This window comes from Xyrauchen texanus, chromosome 3 (genome assembly GCF_025860055.1).
Source record: "Xyrauchen texanus isolate HMW12.3.18 chromosome 3, RBS_HiC_50CHRs, whole genome shotgun sequence".
NCBI lineage: Eukaryota > Metazoa > Chordata > Actinopteri > Cypriniformes > Catostomidae > Xyrauchen > Xyrauchen texanus.
Window position 1 is genome coordinate 45,711,247 of NC_068278.1, and position 18,618 is coordinate 45,729,864.

Consider the following 18,618-nt stretch of genomic DNA (forward strand, 5'->3'; position numbering starts at 1 on the left):
TTTCGCTGTTTCCCTTACATGAATGCAGAATTTAGAGAATTATAAATACACAATAAGTCCCAGAATAAGAAATGGATTTGATTTAATTAATTGTAATTTTGTTGTTGTTGTTGTTGTTAGTATTTTGCGCCACCCTGACCTCTGTATGTTTTTCAGTGATTGTAACAGGTATGCTGACTTTTATGTAAGCTCTTCACACAAGTAAGCGTTTTACAGTATGAGAGAAGGGGGTTACCAACATAGCTATGTCCTATGTAAACATTAAGGAATACAAATATTTTTAAAAATGCATACAATTAATTTTTTACAATATAAATTTTACAATATAAATCATTCACATTCATTAGTCACATCACATCAGTCACATTCATTAGCAGTCTCCTTGGCGATCATGATTTCAAGCTCAATTACACTTTCTAGTGATGTCTAGTACTCTGCACATGCGTCAAGCCAGGGGCATAGATTCCAAGCAAGTACAACCCCCCACCCCCAATATTTCTACCTTGATCAATGGAAACATGTAAATTCTTCACACTGTACCCCCCAGCCAAATCAACACCCTTGTGTCAAGCACTAGTAAGTGGAATTGAGATCATGATCTTACCTATAGACTGCAATGGCAAGATTTATAGTGAGAATGAAGTTATGTTTTGTTTTTTTTCTCACCTCAAATCGACTAGACTGTTTCAGAAGACATGGATTAAACCACTGGCATGTGGATTACTTTTATGCTGCATTTACTTACTTTTTATAGCTTCAAAGTTTTGATTACCATTCACTTGCATTCACTTGGACCTAAAGAGCTGAGATATTTTCTGAAAATGTTCTGCAGATGAAAGAAAGTCATACACATCTGGTATGGCATGAGGGTGAGTAAATGATCACAGAGTTTTCACTTTTGGGTGAAATATCCCTTTAACTGTCTCTCGTAACACGACCTACGGCGTCATTAAGGTGTGACTTGAGAGTAGCCAATCATCGCTGGGTGGCACTAATACATTTTAAAATGCATAAACATGAACCAATAACAGAATAGTAGGCAAGAGCTAGAGCCAATCAGCACAGCGAGAGGGCGGGTTCAGAGCGGAGACCGGAAGAGCCTGCACGCGCTGTATGACCTGAGAGAAGGTCTCACTCTCTGGCCTTGTGCGAATTCTGCCCGGTGAGCGTGGCGGAGAAATTTACCGGGCTGTGGTGACCGCTGAACACAGCAGTGCAGCGATGTTTAAGTGCAAGACAGTATGGAATAAACTGGCTCCGCTGGTTCGGGCCTCATCCACTCGGTGTGTGCAGAATGCGAGGAGATCAGGCAAGTTGAGAAATGCGGTAGAAGTCTGAATCACATGTGAACTTTGCGCTCTATGTTGACCTCAGCTGTGCTTATAAACAATTTCGCCATGTCTTTGGATTCATCCAGTTTGATACGTGTTCTGTGGTTCCTGTTGGATAAAACTCAGTATTGATCCACAATAGGATTACTACCTACCGTTTAAGTTACTCTTGTCTTAACTACATGGATAAACACCGTTGCAGTCAGTGCTGTCTCCGATCACACTGCAGCTGTCCAGTCGTGACAAACTCCCCTACCTAGTCAATTAAACGAGGTCACGCTATTTCGCCATTCTGTCAAAATATTTATATGGCACGAAAGCTCTGTAGACTTAATGCACGAGTGCATGAATGTTTTTTGCGCCAAGGTCGGTGTGGGGTTGCACACTGCCCAGGACTGTTCTGACTCTTCTCACACACACACCTGAGGCTCAGAAAACTCTTCTCATTGTGCTGAATGCATTTTTAGTTAACAGTACTGCAAAATCAATTATGTGTGTGTATGTAGCACAGATAAATATCTGGGTCGGTCAGGTAAAAATAAATATCCTATAACAAACACATTTTTGTTGCTGTGAATTAAAGCCCCCCTTCCACTTTTTGGAAGTTTTTACCCCCGTCTTTCAATCAGTGGGTAAAACACAGCATGGTGTAAACGGTGTAAACATTACTTCTGTACCCAGAGTTTACTGAATTGATAACTTATTTATATTTGAGAAATTGAAAACTTGTACATCCCGGTTGACTGTGTTTTAAATAATTGTTTTGTTTGTTGACTTTTCAGTGCTGAGACAGGAGAGAAGGCTGGAGATGGTGCAGAGGGCCAAGATGTCATCGGGGGCAACAGGAGGGGGTGGGGAGAACACCCTGTATTATGTGCTGGTTGGAGCAACATGTTTGGGGACGGGAGTTTATGTGAGAACTATTTATTACTTGATTCATCAACCTCAGATATTGAAAACACACAGTAATTATAGTTTTAGACACAATTTCTTTGAGTTGTACTGATATTTAAATTAGAACAGGCAAAGGCATTGTTGATATGTGGGATGTTGTTCGGAATTGGTTTTGAAGTAGATTGATGTTCATTTATATTGCATTTGGTAGAAACGTTTATCCGAATTGACTTATGGTTCATTTAAAGCATATATTTTATCAGTATGTTTGTTAGTTGGGAATTCGATCCATGACCTTGCGGTTGCTATCACTATGCTTTACCTGTTGAGCTACTGGTTTAGTTGTTGTTGGAATGATTTAATTATGTTACAGGCAATTAATTCAGCATGATTATAACTTTTCTCGGCTGATAATTAAATGTGCAGGTTTTTATGGGTAGGGTCACGTTGGGTTGACCACCTCTTGGTTGTCATAATGTGGTTCTCACATAATGTGAAGTTAATTTTGTAAAATAAACTGCTGCCGCAGGTGTGAGATATTGCTAAAATATAATACATTTACAATTGATTTATTATTAGTAGTATTATAACAGGGAATATTATACTAAACAGTAGTGGTCTATTTCTGTCATACTTATTTTCCCTTAATTAAATTGAGCTTTAATTTTGGCGTAGCTTTTATTTTGAAGTGTTTTTGTGTTGTTATGACCATAGAAACTTTATTGACATTATTGTGGTTGCTTCCCACTCTGAAAAAGCCACTCGCTAAGTGATTGAAAGTGATTATTAAACCGCAAAAGGCTGCTATTTAATTAAATATATGTAGTCTGTATGTGCCTCGTGCTACAAAGTGAATTTGCGCTCTGCTAATTCAGATTACACGATGCTCATGATGGTGTTTTCCATGTCAGTGCAACACTGGCTCCACATATTTACAAGCACTCACATTTAAAATGCTGCACATGCAAACTATATATTTATCAAATTAATCACAGTCTTTGCTGTTTAATAATCTCGCTAGGACATTACAAGATTTAAATTTATATGCTGAATGTTTACGTAATAACATATCATTTTTTGGTATTGTAGCATTTGTGCGAGCATGAGTACATGTAAATTAGTGTGGTAACGGACCAAATTTCGATATCGGTATCAGGACATTCCTAGTGTTGGTTGTTTTTTTTCCTTCTCTGAAATACATTTGTGGACCCCTAGCACCTGTTCTGGACCCAAGTTTAAAATCATATGGTAGAATCACCTGGGGAGAATGAAAGTAAATGAAGGCAGCCTTTGTCATCTCAAATTCTTTCAAATGGTATGTTTATTTCTAGGTTTGTGGCATTGCCAATTTGGGATTTTGTTTGTTTGTGTGTTTAAAGGCTTACCGTACTATCTCAGGGGACAAGGAAAGGTATAATGAGCGTATGATTGAAATCGCCAGCAGACCAAAACAAGAGCCACAAGCAGCTGAGGCTGTTGGTAAGTGAATATAATCTAATCACATTTAGACATAACCACAAATGCATACACACCAATCAATGAATGACTAGCTTTATTTATTTAGCAGTAATTTAGTTCTGTTAATATATATATATATATATATATATATATATATATATATATATTTTTTTTTTACAGATTTTTCTATATTTTGTATCTTAAGAATGTGTCATGCCTATAGCCAGTTTATTTCTTTACCCAAACAGAATTATTTAAAATAATTGCACTGTTTTGGATTTAATTTACTCCTTTCTCAAGAATGGTCTAAACAGACATGGAAAAAGAATCACTCTGCATTTGTTAATTAATAACAGCATGGTTTAATTCAATGATATGTTGTCTTTTGTGTTTCAGCTAAAGTTGTGGCAGAATCAAAAGAAGGTGAGAGTTTATTTTTATCTTCTACTTTAGATTCTTTGCGGATCTCTGTCTATATATGTACATCATTCACAGCATTAGACACCGAGCACTGCATTCCTCTCCCTGCTCATTGAGATTTCTTGTTGCTCTGTGGATTCATAGATTTTTTTTAAAAGTAAAGTCTAAATTTATTCTAAATTTCCCAGTTCTGTGAAGTTTTTCTCATTTGAACGATTTAAAAATTGTGACTTGTTTGGAAACGTACGAAAAGCATTTAATGAGAAGTAATGTCTGTGCGCTCTGTGTTAATACTTTGCCCAAATTATTGGGACACGTGTAGATATTCAATGTGCTGCTCATTGAGTGCATTTAAATGTACAAATAATTAATAATAAATTCTTAACTCTGCCTACTCTCAATAAGGGGTAACATACAGTCGGGTTTAAAAGTCCACTTGTGAATTCTTCTGTTTTGCGTTTTTTTTTAAATGTAATACAAAAAATGTTTTGCTAGTTATTTTATCTTCATACTAACTAGTTGAAATTAAAAATAATAATTTAAGAATTCTTAGTATTTGGTATGCTTTTGGTTTAATAGCAACATGGACTCCACAAGTTTGTTCAAAACCTGATGATCCATGTTATCCCAGCATGATTTATGAATGTTCCAAAGAACATCTCGTGTGCTTCAATGGAAGTAAGGAAATCTGACCTTTTGTACAAAGATGTTAACATGGTCAGTGTCTCAAATCTGTTTATTTGATTAGTGACTTAGAAATAGTGCAGAATCTTAAGTATTTTCATTGTAACATACAAAAACTTATAAAACCCTTTTTTCCCCAAGGCTTAAATTTAGATTTTGAATAATATACACTCACTTAGCACTTTATTAGGAACACTATGGTCTCCAAGTGCTCCACCATTCTGAGTAAACTCCAGAGACTGTTGTGCATGAAAATCACTGGAGATCAGCAGTTACAGAATTACTCAAACCAGCACATCTGGCACAAACAGCCATGCCACTGTTGAAATCATTGAGATAAAGTTTTCCCCATTCTGATTTTATTTTATTTATTTTATCCCCTTTTTCTCCCAATTCGGAATGCCCAATTTCCACTAATTATTAACTCCTCGTGGTGGCACAGATACTCCCCTCAATCCGGGTGGTGGAGGACAAGTCTCAGTATTCATGCATATTATCACTTGGCTCGTTTTGCATGACACTGCGGAGACTCCCAGCATGCTACTCTCCACGATCCATGTATAATTTACCACGCACCACCTTGAGAGCAAGAACCCTTTATTGTGGCCACGTGGATGTTACCCAATGTGACTCTACCCTTCCTAGCAACTGGGCCAATTTGGTTGCTTTGGAGACACCACACACCCTGTATTTGACTCCAGGGGTGGTAGGTTGATGTGAACATTAACTGAAGCTCCTGACCTGTATCTGAATTACTTTCTGCATTGCACTGCTGCCACACGATTGGCTGATTAGATAATCACACGGATATGTAGGTGTACAGGTTAAAGATAAATTTAATCAAGGAATGTTTTAGCACAGTTTGTGCAAAACCAAGTCAATACTTGGCATGTCTAGTATTCTACATTATTCTACAGAATAACATGCAGAGCATGCTCTTATTATCAACATGATATTTCATCTTCTCTGTACAAGCCAGGCTATGTAGCTTGGCTATGGTGTACAATATAGTTAATGCTTGTAGTTTACTTTTTTGTTTTCCCTTTAGCATGACCAACAATAAAAGGCATCGTTTACCCCAAAATGAAAATTCTTTCATTTACTCGCCCTTTGTTCCAAACCCATGTGACTTCCTTTCTTCTGTTGAACACAGAAGGAAATTTTAGGCTCAGTTACTGTTCGCCTTCATTGCATTGTTTTTCGATACAAATTTTATGGTGATTGAGTCTAACATTCTGCCTCGTATGTCTTTGGTGTCTTATTGTAGAAAATGATACATGTTTGGAATAAAATGAGAGCGAGTAAATTATGGCAGAATTTTTACTTTTCTGTGAACTATTCTTTTAATCGACAGGTTTGAGCAAGCAAGTTCAACAGATGTCTCTGTAATATTAGATGTCAACATGTAATATTAACATCTAATAATGCTCCTGTTTCAGAACAATCAAGCAAGCTACAGGTCTGGAAATGCCCCAAATCACTCTTGCAATTGCAATTTTACTCATGATATTATTTTGTCAGAGAGAGATAGTTGCTCTGAGTTGTTATGTGTCACCCCTCCACCATTTTTAATCTACAACTGTGTCATACCTCTGACTGAAGAGAGCGAGATCTCAGCAAAACAGTCTGCATGTGTGACACCCTCGGCCAAAAGGAGTTGATTTGAGTCTGCTATTGTAGAGCCAGCTGAGCGATTTTATATTTGGCTGTATACATTTTTACTTTTATAACCTGACCTTCTGTTCTTTTACCAGAAAACTGGTAGAATCCTACCTACATAGTGGATTGTGTCACATTCAATGTGCATGCTTCTTAGGACAAAGCCATGGTCCATTTTCTCTCTCTTTAACCTTCGTAACATTTTTGCACTATTTATGCACTTTCTTCTAAATAACATTTGTAAGAAAGCATCTGAAATATCCAGAAATATAAATGAAATCCCTGTCTTTTGATTTTCACTGACCTTGTGCCTCTGCTTGTACATGGTGATCTGTCCTCTATTACAAGTGTTTGACTGAGCATTTGGTTTGTCTGATTTACCTTGTTAGAAATAGGGCTGGGCGATAGGATGATATAATCGGATATCGACAATCACATACAAAGATCCAGATGCCGATTGCGAACAGATTAACAATATTGGTAAATGGCAAAACCATGGATCTGGGAAGTCGGCAAATAAATTAAACTGTGGCCAGGGTGTGAAACTAGCACCCGCAACCACCAAATGCCACAAGGTTGAAACTAGTTTGCTAGTGCCTCGTCCAAATGTATTTTATGTGTAGGTAATTTTGCTTATCTAGCCACAACAGTCGGGCGACCAGTTTCAGAGTGACATATGACAAGAAATGCTGTTAGTTAGAAAGGCATGTGCTTGAAGAAAAAAACACTATTATATTTTTAAGAACATACAAAAGAAAAGCGATCAATGCTTGTCTGATTATCTGTTTGTTCAGAGGTGTGCAGCACGAGACTGTCTCGTGGAACGGGCGCATGTTGGATTCTTGCACGGGCCTGTCTTGTGGAACGGGCGTATGTTGGATTCTTGCACGGGCCTGTCTTGTGGAACGAGCGCATGTTGGTGTGCAACACAAACCTGTCTCGTGGAACGAGTGCATGTTGGCGTCTTGAGCGGGCCTGTCTCGTTGAACGAGCGCATGTTGGCCTGCAGCGCGGGCCTGTCTCGTGGAACAAGTGCATGTAAAGAGTTTTCACACATTTTTTCTGTTTCATTCGTCTGAAAACTGTTTGCAAGAATAATGTCGTCTGTGAGAATGCTCGTCTATGCATTATTTTAGGAGGTGCTGTTAGTTTAGTTTGCATTATTTCCAATCGGTTGGCATGTATTGTGAGTACAACTCTGCAGGTTCAGTAATATATATGTTTGTATTAAACAAATAGAAAGTGATTAAATCATAAAGTAATGCAAGACACTTTCACCTTGAACCTGAAGCTGAGTTTTATTTTATTTTATTTAGACAGCATAAACCATCACCAAAACGCAATACAAACACAAAGTATTATTTGTATTTGGCAGTATTATTTTGGGAACACAAGGGAATTTATTAGGCTTTTTTATTTTTATTATTATTATTGTCTTTACATTTGTAATTGTCTTTAGTTCTTAATCTGTAGGCTATTAGTAATTTTCAATCTGTGTTGATGGATACTTGCGTGATGGCAAATGGAGCCGTTGGGGGATGGGAAATGTTTGGATTTGGGAAGGTGGTTAAATACGATTTCTTGATCACTTTATTTTGTTGCTTTTTTTTTTGTTTAAAGTGCAATTTGAATTTAAAATATCATCTTGTTTGTTTTTCGTGTTTCAATAAATGAATACAATTTTTAAAGCAAAATCATTAAAGCAAATAAAATTCACTGACTCTGGGCAGGAGGGTTGACGGATGTAATCGAATATCACAATATTTTTTAATGCAAATATCGCAAAAAGATTTTTACATATCGCCCAGCCCTAGTTGGAAACTCCATTGACGTTATTCACACAAACAATTGAGGAGAAATTCATTGTTTTTATTCACAATATCATTTACTATGCCTTTTGAAGTTGAGAAGATAATATGATTCAAATGTAAATGTTTTGGAGTTTTCTTTCTGACAATGGCCTCCGATATGTTTGGATTGAGGTGATGTTCTGTGAAGTTCATTTCTTCCTCTTGTCTTTTTCCTGTCAGTTTTCTTTCTTTGCATCACATGTTGTCTTTTTCACTAACCAAACATTTCTACCACAAGGACACCACAGTTTTCTTTCCTCCTTTTTGGGTTTATCTCACCAACTATCGAATGTCTTCTACTCACTGTTTTGCTTTTTTTCATTTTAAAATGCTTTACAAGATTGACCTTTAGACAATCTACCCTGTCCTCTGGGCACACAACGAAGCTGAGTTTTTGTGAAGTGTTCACACTTTGATGACCTCAAATGAAAATTCTTTCTGCAAAGAAAAAGAGCAAAGAGGAGCTTTGAGTTTCTACAGTTGAATGTAAGAGGTTAATGTGAAGGTAGTGAAATCTGAGAGAAGATTCCAGAATATCACAAGAACAGTCCGTCCTGATGTGCGGATGATTCCATAAGAACATGTTATTATGGTGTCGTGCCCTACGCACACATATACTGAAGATGCCATTTTGAAAGGTCATAAAGAAAATTTTGCAGCTTAAGCAGGAAGTTGTAAAAAGTCTGTGAATGAAGACACCTTCACATCCACTCATAAATATCATCCTCTTCCTTGTGTTTTACCCTATAAATTCATCCCTGATCCTGGACTATGAATTGTTCCAAGCTTATTTTTGCTACAGAGATTTAAGTTATCCAATCTCTTTTCTATCCATGATCATGCTAGTACATGCTAAAGTACCGGTGAAATCCATCCCTGCAGAATCTCCAGAGTCAGCCAAGAGTGGTAAGACCTGAAGGATGTAGAGCAGAGGATTGTCTTGGTGCTTCTGCCCTCTCAGTCAAACATTCTTGTGTGTCTTGCTCATTCAGTGGAATTAGAGCCAGTTACTGAAGCTCCTACAATGAAACCCGAAGAACCTGCTGAAACAGAACCTTCCATAACAGAGCCCATTGTGGATTCCGCTGTACCTGAACCTGTTGTAGAAGCCCCCATACAAGAGCCCGTTGCTGAAGTCCACGTAACGGAACCTGTTGTTGAAGCCATTGTAACAGAACCTGTCATGGAAATCCCTGTAATGGAACCCGTCATTGAAGCTTCAGCTGTTATACATAATGAAGATGTCTTAGCTCCTGTCATTGAGAGTGGTAAGCTTGACACATCTGCATGGAAATCCAGGATTTTGTTCTTACAAGTAACGTGGGATATATTTTTATTATTTGAAAATTGAGGTTAACATCTTTCCTCTCCTCTTACATCTGGATTAATAAACAGAGCCGACACCTGTAACCATTGCTGAGCATGTGCCAGAGGTTCCACCTGTTTCTGAGCTTGGTAAGAGTCCAGTTTTAACTGGATGGGAATAAATTGTACAATTTAAGCAATGATATCGATAAGGATACCGACAATTACTTCATTCACATATGTGGACACCTATTTTAAAGCTTTCTGTTATCACACTTGTGTGATGTTTTTGGGAACTCAGTTTGATCTTTTTTTTTTTTTCAGTTTGTTTTACCAGATTGTGTTTTAATCCATCTTTTGTATGGATTTATATATATTTTTTTGAAGATGGTATTCTATTCTTTATATAAACTTCATTGTCCTCATCATTGAAGGCATTATTCTCTTTCCCTCACAGTCAATTCAGTCCTTTCAAACAGTTGTTTTGGCGAATTGTGACTGTTGTATTGCTAATGGTTAATGCTAATGGTAAGAGGTCACACACATCTGATTTGCTGCCTCATTTCCGTGGAAGGTTACTTGAGGTAAAATGTGTACTAATTTTACTATAAAATGCTAATCTCTCCCCTAATCTAGCTTCGTGTTCCCGAGAGCACTAATATATTCTTGTAAAGATAATGTTAAATGCGTACACATGTTTTTTCAGTGTTCTGGTCAAGTCATTTATAAACGCTTGTGTATGTGTGTGTGTACTAATTTTCTCTATTTGACCAGCTGCAGCTCCTGAACCTGCTCCTGCTGCTGTGCCCCTTGAACCGACCGCTGCGTCCTCTGAAGTCCCTGAACACACCCCCTACCTGCTGATTGGTGGAGGCACGGCTTCATTCGCTGCAGCTAGGTCTATTCGGGCACGTGACCCTGGCGCCAGGGTAAGTCATACTCAAATGAATGAATCTCGTTGAACCTGTCATGAACAGGTTTAATACTGATTTGGTTAAGAAATGAATTGTGTAGTAGAAGGTCTATTTCCATCATTTACTCATAAGTGAGAGATTGGATAAAAGCGCATGCATGTGTGTGTTAACGGACCTGTGGCGGTACTCTTACAAAGGTTGAGGCTGTTTTGAATAGACTTTAATCTTTAGAAATCACTCAGAGGAGAATTAAATGAATGTCAAACTGATTACTGTGCTAAAAAATTAACAGTATTTAAAGGTACACAACAGAGGATTTCTGGTTTAATTTTTCCATTATTGAGCCAGTACATAAAAAAAATCTGTTCAAAACCCTGTTCTTGCCTTACCACGAGTCACTATGGTAAGTCTACCATAATTATTTATATTTTTAGAGATGTCGGGTTATATTTGGTGGAAAATTTCAGGTTTCAGACATTCGTCCTTGCATTTTTATGTAATACAAAGAAAAGAAGTTTGTTTGGCAGATCTGCTACTTCGTCGTCTTATTTTCTACTGTTGGCTGCTACTTACTGTCAGTGACTCTTGGTGTAGCTAGTCAGCTCTGCCCTGATATTGGGATCCATGCAGTGCTGAAGCACAACTTGCATAAAAACCAAAACAGTGTTCCTTTGGAAGTAACTTAAATTGTAATTTAAAAGACAAATGTTGATAGAGAGCACAGAATTCTTTAATGTGCCTTTTAATTAACTACATGAATTAATAGCAACTTTGACAGCCCTTGTTTATATTGATTGTTATCTCTGAAAAGTGTTTGTGTACATATATAGGTATTGATTATTACAGAGGAGTCTGACCTGCCCTACATGAGACCTCCTCTCTCTAAAGAACTCTGGTTCTCTGATGACCCTAAGATCACTGAAACACTGCGCTTCAAACAATGGAACGGCAAAGAGAGAAGGTGTGTATGTTAGACTGTTTCAGGACACCTTACCTACCCACTGAGGCCATGTTAACACTAATATGTTTTTGATTTAAAAAAAAATAGCATTGTTTTTGTAATGTTGATGCCTTTTACACTTTGGAAACACTTTCGAGTACCTTATACTTTGGTGTACTGTGGACATGGCCTGATACTAAAAACCCTAACTGCCCTTGGTTGTGTTTTAGATGATGTCATATATTCCCTGTGATCGGGGTCTAAAATGCATCAATATTCAATCATGTTTTCTGTGAGATTTTAAAAAATTGTTGTATGTTTTAGTATTTACTTCCAGCCTCCCTCATTCTATGTCAGTCCCATGGATCTTAATAAAGTGGAGAATGGGGGTGTGGCTGTGCTCACAGGCCGTAAGGTGAGAAACTGACATTAGCATTGTGAAGTTTTTCTTGTGCGCCTGATCACGTGTACATGAACAAGTAAGAATAAATGAGGTCAGAGAAATGAGGATAAGTTATATGGATGCATAACTGGAAGTGGATGAGGTGTCCTGATCATAACCCTCCTCTGTGTAGGTGGTTCACATGGATGTCAGAGGAAATAAAGTCAAACTGAGTGATGGTGCAGAGATCTCCTATGAAAAGTGCCTGATTGCTACAGGTAGAACTGGCACAAATAAACACGAACTCACTGTTTCTCTTGCTGGCTGTAGTGGATATTTATGTGTTTGTGTGTTAGGTGGTGTTCCCAGGAATCTTCAAGTAATTGAAAGGGCCGGAGAGGAGGTGATGAAGAGGACAACCCTCTTTAGGAATGTATGTCCCACACACACACGCACACACACATTGCACTCATTCGCTGCTTATCCTCATGAAGCAGGTCATTTATTCCAGAATGTTCTCAGAGCAGAAGATGTACAGACCAAGGGCCATGTGACAGAAAAATTCTAACTCTAGTATAAGTCTATTTCATCTGTTGATAGATATTGAATACACTCACTGAGCACTTTATTAGGAACGCAATATTAATACTGGGTAGGGCCTCCATTTGCTCTCAAAACAGCCTCAGTTCTTTGCGCCATGGATTCTAAGAGATTTTGGAAATACTCCTTTGAGATTCTGGTCTATGTTGGCATGATTGCATCACGCAGTTTCTGCAGATTTTGCAGCTGAACATTAATGCTGCGAATATCCCGTTCTACCACATCCCAAAGGTGTTCTATTGGATGCAGATCTGGTTACTGGGAAGGACACTGAAGAACATGTTCAGGAAACCACTTTTGCTTTGTGACATTGTGCATTATCATGCTGGAAGTAGCCATTAGATGAAGGGATGCACATGTTCAGCACAATACTCAAATAGGCTGTGGCATGATTCAAGCATTGATTGATTGGTTTAAATGGGCCCAAAGTGTGCCAAGAAAACATTCCCCACACCATTACACCGCCAATACCAACCTGGACTGTTGACACAAGGCAGGTTGGGTCCATGGATGCTGTTGGTGCCAAATTCTGACCCTACTATCTGTGTGCCTCAGCAGAAATTGAGATTCATCAAACCAGGTTATGTTTTTCCAGTCTTCAACTGTCCAGTTTCGGTGAGCCTGTGCCCACTGCAGACTTTCAGCTTTCTGTTTTTCTTGACAGAAGTGGAACCCGATGTGGTCTCCTGCTGTTATAGCCCATCTGCCTCAAGGTTCGATATGTAGTGCTGTTTGAGATTCTGTTCTGCTTACCAAAATTGTTCAGAGTGGTTATCTGGGTTACCGTAGCCTTTCTGTCAGCTCAAACCAGTCTGGCCATTCTCCGTTGACCTCTCTCATCAACAAGGCATCTCTGTCCACAGAACTGCCGTTCACTGGATGTTTTTTGTTTTTTGGTACCATTCTGAAAAAACTCTAGAGACTCTAGATCATGTCAAGGTTGAAATAACTGATCACATTTTCCCCCGTTCTGATGGTCAACGTGAACATTAACTGAAACTCATGACCCGTATCTGCATGATTTATGCATTGCACTGCTGCCACACTATTGGCTGATTAGACAATTTCATCATTATGTAGGCATACAGCTGTTCCTAATAATGTGGTTGGTGAGTGTATAATCTGTTATATTAAATAGAGATTGAATATATTATAACATGCGACACTAGAATGTATTATCTGTTGAGTAAACAATGGTGATTTCATTTATGAAACTTGTAGTGATTTAGGATACAACCCCTAATCCTCAATTTAGAGTCCAAATTAATGTCAGGAAGCTCCCAATCTCAGCAAAAATAAAAATTTTCAAACAGCATTCTGATAACACCCTTTTTTGCCATTGTACGAAATAACAAATAGTCTCACCCCGTACTATGAAAACCATTATATGAGATATATATATATATATATATATATATATATGAGATATATATATATATATATATATATATATAATTTATATATCTGCCGTTATGTTCCAGAGCTAACCTTCATATGTTGTTTTGGCAGATTGAAGATTTTAGATCTCTAGAGAAGATCTCCAGAGAGGTGAAGTCCTTAACTATCATCGGTGGTGGGTTTCTGGGCAGCGAGCTGGCATGTGCTATGGGTCACAGATGTGAGTCCAAACAGCATCACTCAGTTGTCAGTCAAACTAGAAAATAGTTATTTGTAAATGTTATAATGAATTTAAGCATCTTTACACCATACATATTGAGGACCATCAAAAGATCAGACTAGGTTATTATAAAACTAGCTGCTGCTAACAACGTTGCAATGCTTTTTTTCTGCTTGCTCTCACTTTCTCTTTTTTTTATAGCCACTGACCTTGGTTTAGAGGTGGTCCAGCTGTTTCCAGAGAAGGGGAACATGGGAAAAGTTCTGCCTGAATACCTGAGTAATTGGACCACTGAGAAAGTCAGGAAAGGTGAGTGTTGACCACATTTCAGACTTGTTTAAAATGTTTTATTACTCTATATATTAGAGGATAAAGTGCACTAAGGCATTTTACATTTACAAATTGAAGCTGTTCTCTTATTCTCTCAATAGTAAATTTTTTGAAGTATATGAAACATTTAATATTAGAGTACCCTAGATTTTAAAGCATTTTTGGAAAGAAAACTTTCAAATGTAAAAGTTTTTACATAAGTTTGACGCAGATAACCTTCTTACCTTTCCATAGAGGGTGTGTATGTAATCACGGAAGCAGTAGTGAAAAATGTGAGCTACAAAAATGGCAAATTGGAGATCAGACTGAAGGATGGACGACTGGTGAGTTTGCTTGTCCATTATCCAATCTTGACCTGGCTTGATTATTTGTAAACTAATTATTGTCTACTACATTATGGTCATATTAGCATGAAAATAATTGTAATTTATGTATTTTATTTAATTTAACACATATTTTGTGCTTTGTGATAATACAAAGATTTCATTTTTTTTTTTTTTTTCTGTGTTTTTGCATTAGGTGAAGACAGACCACATTGTGGCAGCAGTTGGTTTGGAGCCCAGTGTGGAACTGGCCAAATCAGGCGGGCTGGAGGTAGACTCTGATTTCGGAGGGTACCGGGTTAATGCTGAGCTCCAGGCTCGAGCCAATATCTGGGTGGTACGTATCTCCCTGCAGATCTTATAATACTACGGATAATAAAAGTGGTCAGGTGCAAATTCTAATGCTGAATGTTCAGAAGAATGAGCGAGTTGATCAGCACAGTTGCACAAGGGAACTTTACTGTTTTGTTGTTTTTTTGGGGAGGTTCAGTTTCTGATTTGGAGTGCATGTTCTTGAGAACATAACTAAGGTTCCTCTTGTGTTCTAGGCAGGAGATGCTGCATGTTTCTATGACATTAGGCTGGGCCGCAGGCGTGTGGAACATCATGATCATGCTGTGGTCAGCGGCAGGCTGGCCGGAGAGAACATGACCGGAGCCAGCAAACCTTATTGGCACCAATCCATGTTCTGGTATACTCACACACACATTTTAAATATTGATTTATATCCACTCGGCATAGAAAGACAAAAAGGACATTAATAGTTCAGATGCATTTTTGTGAGAAACTTGCAGGTTACATGTTAGTTTTCAGTCATTAGCATCAAGGATACAAATAACAACGCCGCACACTACAACAATGGCTGATACAGAACAGTATCTGGCCAGCTGTTCAGCCTTTATTTTGGACATGCTTGTAACCTACCTGTAACCCCCTCACTACAAGCCTGTGTACATGACCTAGACCCAATGTTGTTAATACTCTGAACAAGCTGTTGGTATTTAAACAGTTTAGTGAAAAAGATCTCTAGACTAGGGTCAAACGCACACCACACTTCCAGCACAAATATTCTGTTGCATCTCATTTACAATGATGACATCTGGGGTTTTCTGTTATACACACACACACACACTAACTCCCAGCTTTAGGCCATGTTCTGGAAAGAATACACACTCAGTGAATTCACCTTAAAATGTACAGTACTGTGCAAATGTTTTAGGCATAGTGTGTATTTCTTCAAAAATAATGCCATTTAATAGTTTTCATTTACCAATTAACATCATACAAAATCCTGTAAACACAAAAAAAGCTTAATCAATTCACCACAGTTCTTCTATCCATTTAGGCTGTCTCAATTGCTTCTGTCTCTTCATGTAATCCTAGACTGACTCGATGTTTAGTGGGGGCTCTGCGGGGGGCTCTATGCCATCTGCTGCAGGGCTCCCTGTTCTTCTATTCTATTTGCAAAAGGAATGTTTGGGAGTCTAAGAGTTATATTTCCTATTGACAAAGCTGAAGATATAAATAACCATCTTAATTATTTTTTTCTATAACTTTTGCACAGTACTGTAATATATCAATACAATCCAAATGGAAAAAATGCAACTCACTTTTATTTATCCACAAAAAGATGATAACAGTTAATAAAAACAGTTACCTTCTATGCATAATACAGCACTCACGAAATGCCCCTGTCTACAGGAGTGATTTGGGGCCAGATGTAGGGTATGAAGCCATCGGTATTGTGGACAGCAGTCTACCCACTGTCGGAGTATTTGCCAAAGCCACTGCCAAGGACACACCAAAAGCTGCAACAGAGGAATCCGGTTTGTACAACATTTGGATCATTACCGCCATAATTATTGTAGGGTCAGCAGTTTTTCTCACTGACATCTCTCTGCTAAACAAATGCAATACACAAACAAAGTCCATCTTCCTGTATATCAATACCTGTCACAAGTTCACATATTTGTTTTTTTTGCCCCACCCTTTTCTCTGTTCTTAGGGACTGGAATCCGCTCTGAGAGTGAGACGGAGGCAGTTGCCGGGGCGGTAGAGGCAGGAACAGCGGCTCCTCCCCCTCCTGTCCAGCAGAAGGAGGATTATGGGAAGGGAGTGATATTCTACCTGAGGGACAAAGTGGTGGTCGGTATCGTCCTGTGGAATGTCTTCAACAGAATGCCCATTGCAAGGAAGGTAGGCAGAAATATAATTCCTTGCGTTTATATACAATGTGCATTTGTCAACAGAAGCTCCTGCAGTGTCTGTATATTTTATAAATCGGTGTTTCTCTAGGAAACATTATAAATCATAAACACCATTTTAAGTTAACATGAAATCAAAACGACCCTACTTCTTAATAATTGTTTCTAGTTTTATTGTGAACATTTTAAGGGTGCACATTATTCAAAAGAATATTGGAAGTATTTTTCTCTCTCATTGAATAACTCTGAAATGGGTTGCAGATGCCATTTCATTTTGTTTATACCAGAAGAGTAATGGTTGTTTCATCATTATTTTCTGTGTGTTTGTAGATAATCAAAGATGGAGAGGAGCATGCAGATCTGAATGAGGTTGCCAAGCTTTTCAACATCCATGAAGAGTGAACATCAATCAATCAATCAATCACATTTTCTCTGTCGATTTTGTCAAGGGCACTCTGCCCACATCTATGTGAAGTGAACTTGGGAAATAACACAAATAAGCACACACAGAACAAACACACAGGCTTACACCAGCCTGGCATCTGCTATTTTGGCCTTGAACTCTCTTGAGACCAGGACATGCATTGCTGCCTCTGAGCCGCAAGGTGGCGCTTTGATTCATTGTGACCATGGACTTGCTAAAACAGTACTGTCTATCTTCTTTTGAGGGAAATTTATACCTGTTGTTTGTATTTTATGATTCTCTGTAGGTTTATTTTTCCCCTCTTGTGGTCTGTAAATGTTCATCTTCCTGAATGCAGCCCAGAACGCACCCTCCAAAGCCCCAAAACCACACATGAGAGCTCCACTTTCATTGAGTATTTTAGTAGTTGCATTAGAAACAAACAAAATCAGATGATAAACAAATCCTTCTGGCACCTGCTTCCACAATATTTTTGTCTGAAAGATCAAATTCGCTAATTCAAAAGAAAAAGTTAATAAAAGTAAATTATTTTTAAGCATGTCTTTCAGTCCTTCCTAATTTTAAGTTTATAAAAAACTAACAATTGCCAACTAACGATTACAATATATAGTGATTACTTGAATATTTCAGAGGGTAAACTTAGCAACCCTCTAATGTGTGTGAATGCTTATATGCCCAAAATGGGTGTCACCCTGAGGCTTTTGAGATGCGTAATGAAGATGCAATATGCTCATTACACCTGTGATTGCCTGCAAACACGTTGCCTAACACAGACTTGACCTATTTCTTTATGCATTAGCACTCTGATTTACAGGCCAGAGTAAGAGGAAAATTACTAATTGTGTGACAGTTCTACACAGTCAGTGATAGCTATGGGAAGAAAGGAATGGAGCCTTCTTCAATTTTGGCATATAATGAAAAATTGTGATGTGTCAGAATAAGATATTATTTCTGCTCTTTAAAATCATACCAGGGACATATAGTACTTTCTGACTCATTCAGCAAGTATTCAGACCCTTTTTTATGTTGCAGCCTTATTTTAAAATGCTTTATTTTATTTATATTTTCACATCAATCTACACTCCATACCCCATAATAACAAAACAAAAAACAGATTTTTGATAAGAGAGAGAGACACATAGCCACTGTTTATGTTTGTTTAAGTTCAGTCATGTAATTAAAGTTATGTTGACTGTTCTGGTGGTTCCTGCCACCTCATTACCAATAATTTTCCCATTACATTGGTGCCGGAACCCAGGAAGGGATGTGCTGTTGTGGAGTC

At 38.0% G+C, this 18,618-nt stretch overlaps 1 protein-coding gene across 4 annotated transcripts; it reads left to right on the forward strand.

The window, feature by feature from the left end:
- The first annotated feature begins 1,090 nt into the window (after positions 1-1,090).
- On the forward strand, positions 1,091-18,296 carry aifm1 (apoptosis inducing factor mitochondrion associated 1). 4 transcript variants are annotated; one of them, XM_052105693.1, is made up of 20 exons: positions 1,091-1,309; positions 2,114-2,244; positions 3,605-3,704; positions 4,080-4,106; positions 9,143-9,202; positions 9,289-9,564; positions 9,692-9,751; positions 10,376-10,530; positions 11,346-11,476; positions 11,780-11,870; positions 12,031-12,115; positions 12,194-12,270; positions 13,947-14,055; positions 14,257-14,364; positions 14,620-14,708; positions 14,905-15,045; positions 15,257-15,399; positions 16,410-16,534; positions 16,714-16,904; positions 17,243-18,296. In XM_052105693.1, the coding sequence occupies exons 1-20, from the start codon at positions 1,222-1,224 to the stop codon at positions 17,312-17,314; spliced, it is 2,259 nt and encodes a 752-aa protein (XP_051961653.1). In that variant the 5' UTR covers positions 1,091-1,221; the 3' UTR covers positions 17,315-18,296. The 4 variants fall into 4 exon arrangements, with proteins under 4 accessions (XP_051961653.1, XP_051961663.1, XP_051961680.1 ...); XM_052105703.1 differs by lacking the exon at positions 9,143-9,202 and having other exon boundaries at positions 17,243-17,946; XM_052105720.1 differs by lacking the exons at positions 9,143-9,202; positions 9,289-9,564; positions 9,692-9,751 and having other exon boundaries at positions 10,382-10,530; positions 17,243-17,926.
- Positions 18,297-18,618: the final 322 nt, after the last annotated feature.